Here is a 17,469-nt window from a genome sequence, read left to right on the forward strand (position 1 = left end):
CTAAATGAACAAATGTAAATGTAAGTGTAAGGTGGGTAGCATGGTGGCACAGCGAGTAGTGCTGCTGTCTCACAGTGTCTGAGTGGTGCAAGAGAACATGGGTTTGATCCCCACTCTGTGTGTGTGGAGTTTGCATGTTCTTCCTGTGTCTGCATGGGTTTCCTCTGGGTGCTCTGGTTTCCTCCCACACTCCAAAGACATGCTGTTCAGGTTCCCCATAGTCTGTGAGTGACAGAGAGTGTGTATATGTGTGTTCCACTAATGTATGGATGAATGACCCTGTGTAAGTACTGTATCTAGCAGGGTAAGTTACCCTGATGAATAAGGTGTGTGGGCTGATAACACAATCATTGTAAGTCACTTTGGAGAAAAGGGTCTGCTAAATAAATAAATGTAAATGGAGTGTTTTGTAATTTATTTTGTGTATTTTTATATATTTATTTATGCTCCTCCCAGCTAGGTCTGATTGCTCTGTATTAATGTTCTTGTGAGTTCCTGAATTGTTCAATAAAAAAACCCGTCCCGTTATTTAAATAATAACACGAAAAAAAATATATCATCAAACATGGCGGACGGGAACGTCGGCGCGCGCCGCAGTCCATACCGTTTCTTTACGAAACTCTACCTTGGCGTGTTTTCTTATTTTTGTGTGTATTTCTTTTTGTTTGGTTATTTATTTCTCTTACTTCCCCTAGGTTTGATATTTCTTGTAAGTGTTTTGAATCGTTCAATTAAAAAAATAAAATAAAATAAATAAATAAAATAAAATAAAAAACTAAAATCGACCATTTACGACTTCCGGTTGCAGGCCGGAAGTTAGTGTCCCGGGTCGAGCTTTCAGTTTCTACGGTAGGGCTAGGCGGAAGTGAGAGACACTTCCTCCGGCGCCATTTTCAAACGGCTCTGCCGCCTCCGGCGCGTGATAGTACAGCACAGCGAGTCCCTTTAAATGTAATCTCTGTCATCTTCTCTGAGCGCCTTTCAGAACCGGGCGGGTTAGTTTCCTACTAGGTACTCGCGGTGCAAAGATACTTTCGCTGATTCTGCTCGACTCACTCTGGGTCCTTCATGATCTGTTGTGTTCCGGCGACTCGTTCACTAAGATCTGATCTGATCTGTTTACGACAAGCGAGCTGATTGATTCGTCAGGTAAGCTTAACTACTTCAATACACTTTTAGTGCGTGGACACTGAGCTAACTAGTAGTGTTTGGGCGCGTGGATGCGGGAGGACCAGTGCAGAGTGGCAGTGTTTCCGCGCATGCCTGGACTGGACGTTGGCCTAACTTCATGTTGGGGTGGGGGGGGGTTGTTACTCTCCCAGTCAATGATCTGAACAGTCTCCTGTATTACTGCACGCGTGTCTTGTTGTCACCGAGAGGCAGTTTGCTCTTTCTTACCACCAGCCCTGGATCTCAGTGCCACTTGCCTTGGGTCTCGTCTCCTCACTGCCGCCAGTGGTGATGATGCAGCAGCTGCGTTGAGACCTACTAGCTGTCACACTGTTTCAGTCTTTTGCTTCACTTCTAGTATAAGTGCAACTAGGACGTGTTCACTTTTTTCTTATTTTTGTCGTCATCGTAAGTGCTCTTGTTAGGTGTCGTGCGGAGCTGCTGTGTGTGGATGTCCCTGCAGCGACTCAGACGCTATTATTATAATACCCTGTCCGTTGTGCTTCCAAACCAGCTGCTTGTGAAGATGAGCTGCAGTGCCGAGCGGCGTTTCCTCGCACTGAGGAAGAGGCTTGACCAGTTGGGCTACAGGGAGTCGCTGGGTACGGAGTCACTGGCGCTCGTCGACAGGCTCTTCAGGTGAACAGATAATACTGAGGCTGATGCTCGTACGGAAGCGGTAGCCGAACTGGTGCTGTGCCAGCTGGGCTGCAGCCAGCGTCCGTCTGTTCTCCTGCGCTCGGCCCAGCTCGGCCTGTAGAGAGCTTTGGAAAGCTGGTGGTGGAACCGCAGATCTGCGGTACCTCCCAAGTGGACGCTGTGTGTGACAGTTGTTGGCATGTTCCGCTGCAGTGACCTGGTCCACACCACGGAGAGCCTTCGCAATGCCAAGCTGTCGCTGGCCAAAACTGAGAAGGAGAGCAGGAACGTGGACGCTGTGCTAGGGCCGTACAGGACGGACAATGCCCGGCTGGTGAGGGAGAACAATGAGCTGCACCTCGACCTGCTTAAGCTCCGCGAGGAGAAGGACCGTCTGGCCAGAGGTGACCATGAGCTCGACCGCATCCTTGACATTGTTGCTTTATTTTGTGGCACGGTTTGCTGCTTTTTAGTTTTTAAAAAAAAAGAAAAGTTCAGAGCAGCATAAAGTTGTATTTCACAGTGCAGGTCAATGTTTTACTGTAGTGTTTGAGCACCTTGACCAAGGGTTCAAAGTCTATGCCCTCTGTTATGCACTATGAGGCAGTGCTACCTGTTTGTAGCGCTGCTGTGTCTTACTGGTCTGATTATTTGTGGCTCCTCTTACCCTCAGAGCTGAAAGGCTGCACGCGCAAGCTAGAGCATGAGACGACGGACCTCAAGTTCCTCAATAACCAGTATGTACAGAAGGTGCGTGCTCTGGAGAGGGAGAACGCGGTCAAGTCGGAGCGCATCCAGCAGCTGCAGGAGAGGAACATGCAGGCTGTGGTTCAGACGCCTGGTGAGAGCCAGTGCTGAGCACTGCTCATGTCGCTCCTTCCTGTTTGTGTAGGAGTTTGAGAGGACCGTACCTTTTGTCTGAACAGGAGGGAAGAAGCGGACCATTCCATTCCGGCGTCAGCGCATGCAGATTGACGAGCTCCTACCTCCATCCTCCGGACCCTCAGCGGTTGTGTCGCAGCCAGACGACCCGTATATTGCAGACCTTCTGCAGGTGGCTGACGACAGGTAGTCAGTCGAGTGTACCTGTTTATTCGCACTCACTACGTGGAAGTGTAGGAGGGGTCTGAAGTTCTGTGTTCAAGCATGTGGTCACAGTGCGGTCACTCTCTACAGAATCCATGAGTTGCAGCAGGATTTGACTAGACTGAAGCTGGAGCTTGACAGAGCCCAAGAGGGAATCAAGCACCTAAACACACAGGTGAGAGACACGCACCTGTACACGTCTCTCCCCAGCTGAGACAGTGGCCTCATGGTTTAATTAGGCCACATGTCTGTAGGTGGCAGAGCGGGATCGGGAGATTGAACGGTTAGGTCGAGTCCTACATGGAGGCCGTCCTCATGACGTCATCTCACTTGAAGCACAGAACATCAGTAACGAGAAGCTGATCGCCCACCTGAACCTGCAGGTACTGACCACACATTAACCCTATGGGATAAATAAGAAAAAAATTGTAAAACTTTTTTTTTTTAAATTATTTGAATGCTTTTATTAACTTTGAGCTACAGGAAAATTAATGGCTGAAAGTACAAATGAGCCATGTCCACAAATTCCTGTTCAGTGCTCACTGTTGACTGACTGATCCCTGAACGTTTCTTGTCTTGGTACTGATCATTGACACTCAGGAGCTTCAGAAAGGTGTTGAGCTGCTCTTCACAGCCAGTCTACAGTGCCCTGCAAACAGAGGCGACTGTGCAGCTCTGTGTTCACAGTGCGGTCCTTCACTGCTCTGTGGTCTTGACACTTTGAACAGATGGAGTACCTCCAGGAGGCCAACGGGGTACTGAAACAGCAGCTGCAGGAGCGCCAGCAGAGTGCGTCCAGCCAGGTGGCCCACCTGAGTGCCAGGAACCAGGAGCTCTGCCAGGAACTGTCCCACATTGACCAGCTGGCTGAGCAGCTGCAGAAGGACAAAGACCTGGTCCTGGTGACCGCCGACCAGGAGCTACAGGAGGCCAAGGTGGGCGGAGGGCTTAGGAAGGACTGTGGTGTGTGTGTGTGTGTGTGTGTGTGTGTGTGTGTGTGAGAGACACGCTGATCTCTGGTTATGTTTGTTCACAGCAAGAGATAGAGCGGCAGCACAGACAGATAGAGCATTTGGAAAAGGTTGTTGGGCAGTTGCGCACGGTGAGAGTCCACTTGCTGTGTTCTCTGTGCTCCGACTGCTGCCTCTGCTGAGCCAGTGCGAGTGACAAGGACCACCGTGTTGCTGTCTCCAATGCAGAGCCGTGTAGAGAATGAGCACAAGACACAAGAACTGCGGAGCCAGCTGGCAGATGTGAGTGAGCAGAAGGAGGACATGGAAGGGCTGCTGAACTTCCTGGAAGAAGAGAAGAGGAGGCTGCAAGGCAAAGTGGAGAAGATGATGGATTCTGGTAAGAGATGTTCTGACATGTTGATGTCCCCCAAATTGTGACTGCGGAGAGCTGTGACAAATCTGCTCTTCTGTGGTGCAGAGAAGGAGCTCGTCCTAGAACTAGAGCGCATGCGGGCCCATTTCGGCGTGTGTGGGAAGGACCGCTCTCCATCCCGCCTGGACGCCTTCGTCCGCAGTCTCGAGGACGATAGGGATTTCTACAAGCTGGAGGCAGAGCGCCTTTGCAGGGCTGGCCATGGTACCTGGGCTAGGAGCCCCCGGAGGGGCAAGGTAGGCAACCTCCTCAAGTGTGTGGCACGCTTGCTGTCATGGCACAGGTATGCGAACTCATATCCTGCTCCAGCAGGATGGTGGCTCAGCAGAGTTGGAACAAGCCGTGCAGGAGAAAAAGGAGCTGCAGAATGTGCTCCTGGATGTGGAGAAACAAATGCAGGAGATCCAGGCGAAAGTGAGAGCTCTGACAGCTGAGAGGGACATGCTAAGGATGCAGCAGCAGCAGGTCTGCTTGGGTGGTTGAGGGCTACATGTGTGTTGGTTCTTGATGCTGTGATTTGACTCTTGTCTCTTGGATGACCAGGCCCAAGAGGAGCTCTTGCAACTGCAGCGTGACATGCCGAGTTCCCAGGTGGCCGAGAAGGATCGAGGTGTTGAGGACCTGCAGAAGGCAGCCATGGAGAGAGATGCACTGAGGGAACGGCTCAAGGTACTAGAGCCCCCTCCATGTCTCCCTGCGTGCCTCCCTGATTCCCAGCTCTGTCCCTTAGTGTATTGCTCTGGCTGTCCTGCAGGCTGCTCTGTCTGCTAGAGAGGAGGACGAGAGGAGGATCCACACCCTGGAGGAAACCCTTCAAACTGTAAGACTCCACAGAATGCTGATGGGCACCATGGCGTGTGAACATATGAACGCTGTCCACTCATAGGGCTCTTTGGGCCTGTCAGGGTCTCACTGAGCATCACTGAGATGAGAACATAATATGTCCTGCTGTCATGTTCTCCAGCTGGAGGCGGAGCGCACAGAGCTGCGTGCCCAGGTGTCTCTGCTCACCAAGAGCAGTCTGGCCCTGGAGGAGGAGCTCAGGGCACGGGCCTCTGCGTCAGAACGTGCGGCTGAGGAGGCAGCGCAGCAGCGGGCCGAGACCAGTGCACTCCGGTCGGTGTGCCCGCCTCCTCTGAGGTGAACTATCTCCCATCTCTGTTTGCCTTGGGTGGGGTTTGATCCCAGCCTGTGTCCTGCAGGTTGCTACAGGAGCAGATGGAACAGTCCCTCTCAGACTGCCAGCACCAAGTGTCTGTAAAGAAGAACGAGCTGCTTGCCGCTCAGCAGCAGATCGAGAAGCAGGAAAAGAAGATTGGTGAGGAAGAGCAGAGATGCAGTGATCTGTGTACAGTTTGGCATCTACAGCAGCCCCCCTGTCAGCAGTGTTTCCAGCTCACTCTGGAGATACACACTGGCTCTGCTCGTCTGCATTGAGCCCTAGATTATTCTAGTACCACACAGTAGGAGGGTGTTGAAGACCTTCCCAGGAACTTGCGGCGAATCATACCTGTGCTATGATTAATGGAGCAGAAAGGGCTGGAGATGAATGCTGTCTCTGCACACATTGCGGCACTGATGCAGGGCTTTGGGGGGGACACATGCGCACACAGGGGGATATGGGAGAAATATGGGGGAAGCTCCTGCTAAATGAATAAATGCAAGCTAGGAAGCAAAGCTCCTCTGGTACCCTGGATAACAGTAGAGTAACCGTTGAGCATAACCTGTCAGACACACGTGGGTCACACCAAGATCCAGCAGGTACTAGGATGCCAACATGACAAAGGTCATGTCTGTGGTGAGTGTTGTGGCGCAGCGGTTTGGATCACATGCGGAGGTACAGTAGGGAATTTGTCCTCTGCGAAATGCATCACTGTGGTCTCACCAGAGCTCCGCTTAGAGCAGAGTTCAGATGTGCTGGTGGAGTGAACTGCCGGGTGCTGGTCGCACCACCCTCACAGTAATGCCTCTGTGCCCAGCGGAGTTGAGTCGCCACAGCTTTGAGCATGGTGATGAGATGGCTGTGCTCCAGAAGACTGTGTCTGCACTGGACCGCGAGAAGGATGCCTTGCAGGAGCAGGTTGATCAGAAGACTGAGAAGATTGCTGGGCTGCTGGAGGAACTCTCCAGCAAGGTGATGTCTCGCGCTTGTGGCTCTGTTAGAGGCAACCCTTGGCGCGACAAAGCTCATGCTTGTGTGTGTTGTTCACAGGAGAAGAGCCTGGCGCATGTCAGGAGCACCATTGCTGACATGGAGAATTCACTGCAGTAAGCATGACTTCTTGCACACTGGGGTACACCCATGTGCTGTTGCGACTTCAGGACTTATCACTTGTGTTCCCTGCAGGCTGCTGCAGGGGGCGCTGAGTGGTCGCGAGCGGGAGATCAACAGCTTGCGGCAGCAGCTGGATGTAGCCCAGGAGGAGCTTGCAGCCATGGGCCAGGAGCGGGAGCTGACGTTGAGGGAAAACCGCAGGCTGCAGGATGACCTGGCCACCATGACCCGTGAGAACCAGGTTCTCTCTTTCTCCCTCACTTACTCGCGTACGCATGCATACACACACACGGACAGTTGCATCAACCTGATCTTGATCTTCCTGGTGCCTTGCTTTCCAGGCAGTACATGTCGAGCTTGAACAGGCCATGCGTGACCAAGATGATCTCAAGATGAGGGTTCACTCCTACATTGCTGAGGTGGCCAGAGTGGAAAACATGATGGCACTGAAGGTCAGTGAGACTAGGAGAATAGCTCAGAGCTGTGGTTCAGCGTACACAGTGCTTCTGGTCATGGTGGTGGTCAGTGCTGTTCTTGCCACGTGTCCACAGGAGCAGGAGAACCGGGACCTTTTGGAGCAATTCCGCTCGGCTCACCTGCAGGCTGAGGATCGGGAGCTGAAACTCCAGCAGGTAGAGGGCACAAACTCGTCGATCCGCCTGGAGCTGCTGACTGCTGACACGGAGCGCCGCCACCTGCGGGAGCGAGTCAGTCACTTGGAGAGGGAGATCGAGGAGGTGAGAGAGTGGTGCATGCTGGCCATGATGTTTCACAGGTCAGGTACAGGTGCTCCAGCACTGTGGTATAGGTCGTGTACATAATTCCTGTGTTGTTTCTGAGTGCCTTTCTTGAGCGGCCGGTTTCTACTCTCTTCGCTTTCTCAATGTTTGAGTTTCGGTTGGGTTCTATTCCTGGTTTCTGTCCTCAACAGGGTGATTTGATCAAGAACCAGCAAACTCATTAGAATGGAAAAGAGCTTCATAAATATGTTGGCTCAACGTACCAACACTACTGGGAATCAGTCTCTCTGTGACTCTTTGTTCATAACTCAATAAGATACTTTGTCATTGTATACAGTACAATTAAATTTTATGTGGCAACCCTCAGAGAGCAGCAGCCGAGAGAACACTTAAGCAATAAGACTTAGATTAAATATACATACATATAATACTGTATGTATTGCACATCCATACAATGAGTCAGCCTACTGAAATAAAAAGTTCTCTGGTTGGGCATGGAGGGGAGTGATGGAGGTCATCGCTCTTGGAAAGAAGCTGTTCCTCAGTCTTTTGGTGTGGGATCTTCTGGTCCTGAACTGATTGCCGGACGGCAGCGGTTCAAACGGGGCGTGGCCAGGCTGTGTGGTGTCCCTGATACTGCCAGCTTTCTTTCTCAGTCAACTAGCATAGATAGTCTAAGTTAGGGAGCTCCACACTGCACTCTGTATTTCTTGAGCAACTACTGTCATTCGGCTTCACCGTGCCAAATGACAGTAGTTGCTCAAGAAATACAGAGTGCAGCGTGTCAGTTTATTCACAGTTTAAATTATGTAGAAATCTGACATAGCTATACTTTGTTTTAATAGTTTTAAGTTTTAAAACAGATGATTCTGGCGACAAGATTTTTATTTTGTCTCCTTTCAGTGTCACTGTGGACTAGGGGTTGCGTGACTTCAGATTTTTTTTTTTTTTTTATTTTTTATTTTTTAAAAGTCGACCGTTATGTGATGAAAGTCAAGTCGACATCGACTAATCGCTGATGACGTCATGAATAAAAACACAGGAGAAGGGAATGCTTTACAAGAACCAACAATCTGTATTCTCAAACTGAATGCATATGCTGACAATAGACAGCTCATACATAGGCTCTCTCTCTCTCTCTCTCTCTCTCTCTCTCTCTCTCTCTCTCTCTCTCTCTCTCATATATATGAATCTAAAATTATATAAAAAAACAGATAAGTTGGGGCATTGTAGCTGGGTTCAAAAAATGGTTTTTTTATTTTAAAAATGGAAAAACCAAATTATGAATTAACTGTTTTAAACTATTGTTTTTGACTTTGAGTTATTTCGTTCTGTGGCATTCTTGAAGAACCCACATGTAGACTAATTGAAACTCTGCATAATCCATCAGTGGCTTCATCGAACGTGCTGGCTTTGCTCCGAGTTACTGATCATAAGTTAACAGAGATCACTAGGTGCTTTTCAAAAGCAGCAAGAGAGCGTCCTCTTCTTACAATGTTGGGCCGCGCACAAAATCTTCATACACTCATTGTAGAACAACCCCGAGCAACACCATGTTGTACTAGATTGTCCGCGATCTCTGAATATGTTGCTCTAGTTTGTATCATATTTATCATTTGCGCAAACGGCTCCAGAGTGGACATTTTTTCCAAAGAAAAGACCACCAATGAAGCTCACTTTTATGTCCAGCTTAGGCTACTTGTTAGATGTTGGGGTTGTTTTTTTTTTTTTTTTTTTTTTTTTAAACCAGGTGCTTTTCTCCAAAACGACTTCCAGTGAACTCTGTTATATCACCCTGCCTGGTTCATGTTGGACCTCCTTGTGAAGTCATGCTCTCCAAATTCAAGCCGCCCTCCGAATGGGAGTGATAATTGACAAGTCTAACTCTCAGCACATCGAAGCCACAACCCGGTCTTGCAGATACATCCTGCATAATATCCGCAGGCTCTGTCCTTACCTCACAACCGCCTCTACCCAACTACTTGTACCGGCCATGGTGACATCCCATCTGGATACTGCAACTCTCTCCTGCGTGGCCTTCCTGCTACTGCCATCAAACCTCTACAGCTGATAGGAGACTGCTGCTGCATGAGTTGTTTGACTTGCTGAATCGTTCCCATGTATCTCCTCGTTTCTCTGCACTGGCTTCCTATAGCTGCCCGGATCAAATTCAAAACCCTGGTTATTGTCTACAAATACATCAGTAGAACTGCTCACAGATATTATCAACCGCTACACCGCAACCAGAGCACTTCGCTTGTCTACTTCTGCTTGCTTGGTGGTCCCGCGCACAAAAAGTAAAGCACGGTTGTTCTCGGTTCTGCCTGCCTTGTGGTGGAACGACCTCCCCCTCTCATTCAGAACTGCTGAAATTCTGTCTACATTCAAGAAGGGTCTGAAAACTCACCTTTTTCAGACTCACTTTGCCCAGGATCTCTCAAGCTCAGGTAAGGTGTAAATGTTCATGCACCGTAACTTTATGATCATCCCCAGATAAGCTGTTACACAGCTGCTCTTCCTGTGTTGTAGATGTTTGTGTACCTTTTTTTAAAAAAAAAATTGTAGGAAGGTCCTCAGGATTCGTCTATCCTGAGTTTTGTGCCCTACTCCTGCAATGAACATTGGTGCATAAAGTAGAAAAAACTAAGAATTGCATGTCTGCAACTCTTTCTCCTAATGAACACATTGTATTTTCTCCTGAGATGTACGTCGCTTTGGAGAAAAACGTCTGTTAACTGAAAAAATGTAAATGTATGTAGTGTTATCAACCCACACACCTTGTTCACTGCGGTGACTTGCACTGCTAGATACACTACTTACGATAGTCACTCATCCAGACATCAGTGGAACACACACACACTCTGTCACTCACACACTCTGGGTGAACCTGAAAAGTATGTCTTTGGACTGTGAGAGGAAACCCACACAGACACGGGAAGAACATGCAAAATCCACACAAACCGAGTGGGGATTGAACCCACGTCCTCTCGCACCACCCAGGTGCTGTGAGACTGTAGCGTTACTCGCTGTGCCACCCGTTCTAGGTTAGGCATTCAAAATCTCACAATACCAAATATGATGATCTCTATACTTTTTTTTTGTTTAATCATACAATTAAACAAGTCCTTTTTTGTGTGTGTGTGCTCAGAAAGAATAAATAGCCATTTTTCTGCTAGTTAATTCATAATTTGTTTTTCATTTTTTAAAAAAAAAAACAAAGGCATCATAATTTGCACTTTGTTTTTCAATTTCAAATCAAAAAAACGAATGAATGCAACGTGCATGGACCGATTTGGATTGTTCTTCTGCTAGTGTTAGCTGATCCCTTTTCAGATGTGTGCATTTCACTTGTACTTTTGTTGTACTTCAGGACGGACTTGCAAATTTTGCAAGTGACAGTAGCACAGCCTTCATCTATAGTGAAGTATTTCCACACACTTGATGAACTGCTGCTGGTTTGCTGCAATGACCCACCAGGCTCCTCACCTGTTGTCTTCTGGGAGGCGTCTCTATTGTTAGTGTCAATCACGTGAGCTGCAACCACTTGATGTCAAGCTTAGTGTCATCGCAGAGCAGTAAAGTCGACAAATCGACTAGTCTGTGTAACCCCCTACTGTAGACTGATTGATCCCGCAAAGATGAACGATGTTACTCATCCTGGTACTGATCACTGACACTCTGAAACTCCAGACAGGAGCTGTAAACACTGTAGAAGGGAGTTGAATTAAGGCACTGTTTGGGTGCTCTTTACTACTGCCTGTTGGCTCAGAGGGGAACACAAGTTATGTTTGCTCTGCTGGAGATAAATTTTAGAAAGTAAAATGGGGTTAAACTGGAACAATGTTTTTTGAAAATTCCCAACTCTGCTGTCTTTTAGCTGCTGTGTGCCGACATCCCTATTTGCTCTCCGCAGCACATGAATGCCCAACAGGCCTACGAGCAGCAGGCCTCGTCGCTCACAAAGAGCATGGCGCACCTTGAGGCGGAGCTACGGGCTGCACAGGCAGAGAAGGTCGATGTCCTTACTGACCTGGCTGCTGTTAGAGAGCTCTGCGTCAAGCTGGATTCCAGCAAGGAGGTGATGGGCCGCCAGCTCACCTCCAAGAGCATGGAGCTGGAGAGGGTGAGAGCAGCATCTGTAGGTGAGGGCCATCTTCTGCCTACACCTCCCACTCACATGCTCTGCCCGCCGCAGGTGATGGCCGAGCTGGAGGATGTGCGCTCGGAGGCAGAGCTGCTGAAGCAGCAGTTGTCCAGCGAGCGGCTGGCTCTGAAGAACCTGGAGACGCTGCTTTCCGCTGTCCGGCAGAAGGAGTTCCAGAGCCACGTGAGCGTGAGCGAGAAGGAGGGCGAGCTTAAGGCCCTGAAGGAGCGTCTGGCCCTGGCTGACACCATGACGTAAGGCTGCCTTCTCTGGGCTGCAAACGCGTTTCTGTCCTCTGGTCTCACAAAGGTGCCGCACATGCTCCCACTGTGTTTGCAGGGCGGGACACGTCAGGGAGGTGTCTCAGCTGCGAGGGAAGCTTTCCCAGCTGCAGACAGAGATGGATGTGCTCAAGAGGCAGCTGACCAGCGAACGCTTTGAGCGGTAATGGGCCCTGATGTCGCCGCGTGGAGAGACACCCCGTTGGTGCCCTGCCGGAAGAGCCGTACAACTTCTGTAGCTCTGAGATTCACCTTTCGCATAGTTTCACTGACTGAACGTGCCGAGCATCTTGTCTCTTTTGCTGTCCATAGGATTCTATTTTCAGCTGTAATTGCTCAAGTTGGTGCCTCAATTTACTAACACGGCTGGGTTTGTCACACGTTGCTTCATAGATTTTGTCACTTTTACCCATCACAATAATTAAAAGATGACAATAAGTCAGTCAAAAGAGGGATACTAAACTGTTCATCTCCACAAACTCCTATTCAGTGCCAATTGGCCAGCTGATCCCGTGAAGATGTGCAGTGTTCCTCGTCTTATTAACACTTACCAGTCAAGAGCTGTAAGTGCAGTTGAAAGGAAACTGGAAAGCCAAGTAACTAGTGTATGCTGTAGAAAGTTGAACTGTTAAATAATGTTAAAAATAGTGAACCCTCACATTACAATAGGAATTAGTTCCAAACCTACCATCATGTGGTAGATATTGTGAGACCATTACGGTCAGTCAATTCAAAACCCAAAAATTTTTCATATGAGGGAAAATTCCAAACCATGTTTTTGCAACCTTATCATAATGACAAAATGCATAACATGAGGAGAAACAGGTGAAGATGGTGTCACAGCAAATTGGGCTGCTGTCTCACTTCCTCAAGACAGTATGGGAGAATGTCTGATTCCCGTGCAGCCTGTGTGGAGTTTGCATATTTGCCCTGTATTTGGATGGGGTTCCTCCCAAAGACGTGTTTGGAGCCACGGCAGCCCGAGTGAATGTCCTTGGAGGGCGCTTTGGTACAGTGGGTTTGGCCGGATCCTGCTCTCTGGTGGGTTTGAGTCCTTCTTGGGGTGCCTTGGGCCGTGTTTCCGTGAGCTTGCTTGGGACAAGCAGTCTGACAATGGGTGTGTATTTTTATATAGTAATATTTGTAAAAATCGGCAATAAGTTACAATGCATATTTTCCTGAAACTGAAAGAGCTGTTAGCTGATATTGATGGTGAGGTGAGTTAATTTCACAAAGAGTGCAATCACCACCACTTCCTCCATGGTCAGTTAAACAAAGGGACTGTTCTACCGAGGACACCAGATACACCGGTCCCCTAGGCAGCTCCTTATTCACTGAAAACACTTGTGCTTATTGCTGATTGGCTGTCCTTTTTCCCGTGGCTCTGTGGTCACTTGTACAGGTTGAGGAAAAATACCATCATGTCATAATGGAAGGGGAATCATAAGGTGAAATAAACATGATCTAAGGTGATGGTTTACTGTTTTAAATGATTTAATTACAAATGTGTTTCCTTTCCATGTGTCCCTCAGGGAACGGGCGCTGCAGGAGATGCGCAGACAGGGACTGTCCTTCTCCTCCATCCGTAGCTCCTCCCCGAGTCCCTGCCCCCCATCTCCCGAACATTCCCTGGACAAGTGAGTCCTGAACTCATCTGCTCAGCAGAGGAACTCAGCAGTGTGAACATCACTCAATACTGCCTGCATGCCTGTGTACACATGCACACACTGGATGAACAGTGTTGGTATATTTGTGTATCCAGCAAGCTCTGACTGAGGACCGTGTGCGTGTCAGAGCAGTTCATCTCCTTGTAGAAGCATGAGCTTTAAGGAGTAGACGAAGGCGACCGCCAGCCGAGAAACAAAGGACACGCAGAGGAAGCGAAACTCGAGGTACGGTCTGGGAAAAGTGTCCCCCCTTCGGAAGATGTTGCCACATGTGGTGTACGTACTGGACAAATGAACAATTCCCAGTACTGGGCCAATGTGCTGACGACTTGGGTCAAACATGAAATAACACGGGAGACAATTAAGCATTAAGCAAAGTTTGGTTCTTTATAAAAGTTGATATAAAAATGTTGGTAACAACTGTATACTAAAAATGTTTGTTACATGTATGTCTTCAGAATATGCATACACTGTTGTAACTACAGCACTTGTGATATTTACACCCCAGTAAAAATGTGATGGAAGAGGCACAGGTGGTGGTCTGTGGTCCAACTTTTTGCCTTATACGCAAACATGTTTCCCTCTAGTCACCAAGTGTTTGTGACCACAAAGAGCAACAGATTAGATTGAGCCCCTCAGACAATAGTGTCGCAAAGAGCACTGAGCCAGCCCCACCTCGTCGTCTCTCGCCTGGGACACACGCACTCCTGTCTGCTACGTGGTATGCTGCTGTGTACTTGGACAGAACCATATCTGCACATCAGTCCCACTCCATATGGCTGTGCTCAAACCTCAAGCGCTGCTAACCTTCTAACTGCACTGCAGTTCTAGTCTCTAGGGGTGGGGCTGGTCTTCCTTTCATATGAAAGGAAATGCTATTAAAATGGCACTACTGCATGGAGGACGAGCAGAGCTGAGCTCAAAGTGGAGAAGGCAGCCACTGTTAGCACAACCATGTGCTGCCAGCATGGTACAGGAGCTGAGCTCAGCTCTCTCTGGGTAAGGGCAGCAGGCAGGTGAGTGAGTGTGCAGTGTGGCCCGTCAATGACAGCAGGAGTGCGCAGCACACCAGACGCTACCTTTGTCACTTAAGGCAAAGAAACCGTTCGATTGTGCTTTTCCTGAGCTGCAGTTAACTGGTCTTTGTGGACAGAGTGGACAGCTGTGGTAGTTCCTGTCACCAAGACAAATTCCTTGTATGTGCGAACATACCTGGCAATAAAGCTCGTTCTGATTCTGATTCTGAGTGAGCAGAGTAAATGGGATCACAACATGTCCTCGGTGGCAACTGAGTGGCTTCAGCGGTTGGTTTGTGCTTAGTGTCCTTTAACTCCTCTTTGCATTTAAAACGGTCTGAGGAGTGCCAACACAGCACTCACTTTCTACCCATTGTAATACCTCAGCTGGCATGGTAGAAAGGGTAAGGGATGCGCCGGCGCATCCCCTAGTGCGTACATGCCTCATGCGTTGTGTTGGGCAGAGGGTATGTGAACAGCGAGAAATCCAGGATGTACTTGGGCAGCAGCTCACGCAGTAGCCCTAGTGGCACCCCGCAGAGATAGTATTGCAGTGTCTCAGTGCTCACGGGCCGGTACCACGCTTGGCGCTCGGGGAAGCGCACCTGTGGAGGTGCTCCAATGTGGCGCAGCACGTAGGTAGCGTCCCTCTGCAAGTGCTCGTAGGAGCCTACAAAGTCGTAGGAGACCACACATGGCTGGCAGAGGTTGTACACGGGCATCCAGTGCTCGTTCATGTGCTCCGTGTCCTCGTCCACCAGATAGCGCACGAACTCGGTGAAGGTGACGTCGTCCCCAGCCACGCGGCCCACATTCTTGCGGTAGCGCTTCACAATTTCCACACCATACCTGCGCTGGTACGCCTCAATCTCACCAAACTTGTTGCGGTAGGCTGAGAGCAGCCGTTCCATAGGCTCCCGCACAAACAGGAACTTGAAGTAGTGCTGTAGCCGGTGCTGGATCTGCTCGGGCTCCAGGTCGGCCAGAAAGACCAGATCGCTCTTGTGGTCCATCTTGACGTTAACGTCGACGCTTTGCAGGGCGCCGCTCAGCACTTTCAGCACCCTCTTCCAGTTTGAGCAGGCCACCTTAGGCACGTAACAGTACAGGAACCTGTGTCGGTCATTCACCAGGATGTGCTGTAGCAGCGTCTTTCGCTGCAGGGGACTTAACGACCACACGCTGTGCGGCATGTTCTTCTGGCCACACACGGTTTGGATGGTCCGGTTTCGGATCTCCTGAAGGATCTGAGCAAAAGGGCAAAACCATGAATAGGGAACTGTCCGTCTAGCCTCTCAGGTCTCAAAATAATTTGAGGAGTACAAAAGTGTACTCTGTGGCCAATTCATTAGGTACACCTATTCAGGCAGCCTTTGTTCTTCAGGCCGTGGATCCTGCATGCGGTTCCACCGGTCAGCTACTGCGGCCTGGTTAGAGCCATGGCCTCGTATTCAAAGCACCCAGGTTTAAACTGTAGTACCCTTGGTAAAGGGAGGAATTAGGGAAAGAAAGGTTCTCACACTATTCAGAAATTGCACAGTTATGTTCTAGAACTCCGTTTTGAAATGACATGTTCTCTCTAGTAGGGGCACGCAAAAATACTTTGTCAAACATTGTGCATTTCAGTGTCTAACCTGCACCATTTTTTTGGGAACTTGCAAGCTGTACTTCGTCGTGAAAAAGATCACGTGTGTAGGACATAGCAAACTGCATCCAGGAAAGGAAAAGTAAACGGTGCACATGTGGAAGCTACATCTGATGACTTGTGCTCTCCTTTTAAAAAAAGTTGAATACACCTCCTCAGCTCCGTATTGAACTGATCGACAGTATGCTCACGTTTCCTTCTCCTAGACTCTGAATGAACTAGGTTGTCCAAATAGGTTGTGAACCAAGGCAGAAGAAACTCGATCCTAAACTCTGATTGGTCAGCACTACATTCTGATGGCTGTGAGAACTAGTGAACTACAGCCAATGGCATCAACCGCACAAGTCAGCTGACAGTGATGGCACACCGCTAATGGTTCATGTAAAAGTGAGAGAGTGAAGTGTGCGACAGAAAAGTAAAAGTGTTGATTCCCAGCACTGGCGTGGGAAGTACCATTTCTCCAGCGACTTACTTAGTGTAACGCACGGATCATGAACATGATGATACACGGGGACTCACCTGGAAATCGGTATCGGCGCCGTCGTCGTGCTGCGGCTCCGGGCCCGTGTGCTCCGCGCGCCTCGCGCTGCCGCGGGGCGCAGGGGGCTCCATGCTGTTCAGCATACCCTTCTCTATCATAAGCAGGAGGCCCCCCGACGCCACGATAACGGCGAACGTGAGAACGGAGGGCAGGAGGGCGGAGCCGCGGCGCGTGGACACGGAGCTCAGCGGAGAGCGCAGGCTCAGCATAGGGCCGGCCCGCGCGCGCGCCGCTCTCTTGTTCTGCCACATCGCTGAGGGTCGTCTGCCGTTTCTGCTGTCCGTTCGTGTACGTTCTGTTGAATAGACAGGAGAGCAGGACTAGGGCGAGCCCATCGCGCGCGCGAGAAAAGAAGAACTGCTCCAGCGATGAGCTGGAGGACTGAGCTCAGCTGGTGAGGTTTCGTCCTGCGGTGGGTTCTGGGAGCCGTAGTCCTTCGGTGCGATGACTTCTGGGAGCCGTAGTTCCTGTGGGTGTGGACGGGCTACGTGCGCTGTTGGACTGGAACGGTTCTGTGAGCGTAACAACCCGCTTATCCCACTCGCACGTAGACCCTACTTCGTGTGTTTTTTTTTTTTTTTCTTTTCTTCCAGTTGTTTCCAATCGCTCGTCTTTACTGTGTGTGAGAGCTCACACAGTACAGATGCCTGACTGTCACGAAGTAAACTGACCTGACCGTGTCGTGATCGTGTGACCTCGCGTCAGGCGGGACACAACAGGCGCGCCTTGTCCCAATTTCCCACCCAGAGACAGGTTACACCGCACTCTCTGTACACTCTTTACCACGATGACGACGGCGGCGCTTTCTGCGGCGAGGCACGCGGTCGCCCCCCTCCTCCTCCTCCCCCTCCTCCTCCTCCCCCCCCACGCCCCGCCCTC

At 49.7% G+C, this 17,469-nt stretch overlaps 2 protein-coding genes across 3 annotated transcripts; one reads left to right on the forward strand and one right to left on the reverse strand.

Moving 5' to 3' along the window:
• Positions 1 to 881: 881 nt before the first annotated feature.
• On the forward strand, positions 882 to 13,656 carry cep135 (centrosomal protein 135). 2 transcript variants are annotated; one of them, XM_018733167.2, is made up of 26 exons: positions 882 to 1,149; positions 1,685 to 1,809; positions 2,023 to 2,213; positions 2,483 to 2,650; positions 2,736 to 2,877; positions 2,986 to 3,070; positions 3,150 to 3,278; positions 3,624 to 3,830; positions 3,932 to 3,997; positions 4,095 to 4,245; positions 4,327 to 4,517; positions 4,591 to 4,746; positions 4,825 to 4,950; positions 5,036 to 5,101; positions 5,246 to 5,397; positions 5,484 to 5,599; positions 6,261 to 6,415; positions 6,494 to 6,549; positions 6,629 to 6,797; positions 6,898 to 7,008; positions 7,108 to 7,293; positions 11,210 to 11,419; positions 11,492 to 11,694; positions 11,780 to 11,884; positions 13,254 to 13,358; positions 13,484 to 13,656. In XM_018733167.2, the coding sequence occupies exons 2-26, from the start codon at positions 1,697 to 1,699 to the stop codon at positions 13,491 to 13,493; spliced, it is 3,369 nt and encodes a 1,122-aa protein (XP_018588683.1). In that variant the 5' UTR covers positions 882 to 1,149; positions 1,685 to 1,696; the 3' UTR covers positions 13,494 to 13,656. The 2 variants fall into 2 exon arrangements, with proteins under 2 accessions (XP_018588683.1, XP_018588684.1); XM_018733168.2 differs by having other exon boundaries at positions 4,594 to 4,746.
• A 93-nt stretch (positions 13,657 to 13,749) lies between these two features.
• On the reverse strand, positions 13,750 to 17,429 carry chst14 (carbohydrate (N-acetylgalactosamine 4-0) sulfotransferase 14). The gene is made up of 2 exons (XM_018733066.2): positions 16,569 to 17,429; positions 13,750 to 15,651 (listed from the first exon to the last, which is right to left on the reverse strand). Exons 1-2 carry the CDS (start codon positions 16,839 to 16,841, stop codon positions 14,833 to 14,835), a joined length of 1,092 nt encoding a protein of 363 aa, XP_018588582.2. The 5' UTR covers positions 16,842 to 17,429; the 3' UTR covers positions 13,750 to 14,832.
• Positions 17,430 to 17,469: the final 40 nt, after the last annotated feature.

The sequence above is a fragment of the Scleropages formosus genome, chromosome 9 (genome assembly GCF_900964775.1).
Source record: "Scleropages formosus chromosome 9, fSclFor1.1, whole genome shotgun sequence".
Taxonomy (NCBI): Eukaryota; Metazoa; Chordata; class Actinopteri; order Osteoglossiformes; family Osteoglossidae; genus Scleropages; species Scleropages formosus.

Coding starts and splice junctions, on each gene's coding strand:
- cep135 (XM_018733167.2), top strand. CDS start 1,697: ATGAGCTGCAGTGCCGAGCGGCGTTTCCTCGCACTGAGGAAGAGGCTT. Junction 3,998..4,094: donor TTGTTGGGCAGTTGCGCACG/GTGAGAGTCCAC, acceptor TCTCCAATGCAG/AGCCGTGTAGAGAATGAGCA. Junction 7,294..11,209: donor TGGAGAGGGAGATCGAGGAG/GTGAGAGAGTGG, acceptor TGCTCTCCGCAG/CACATGAATGCCCAACAGGC.
- chst14 (XM_018733066.2), bottom strand. CDS start 16,841: ATGTGGCAGAACAAGAGAGCGGCGCGCGCGCGGGCCGGCCCTATGCTG. Junction 15,652..16,568: donor GCGCCGATACCGATTTCCAG/GTGAGTCCCCGT, acceptor CCTTTTGCTCAG/ATCCTTCAGGAGATCCGAAA.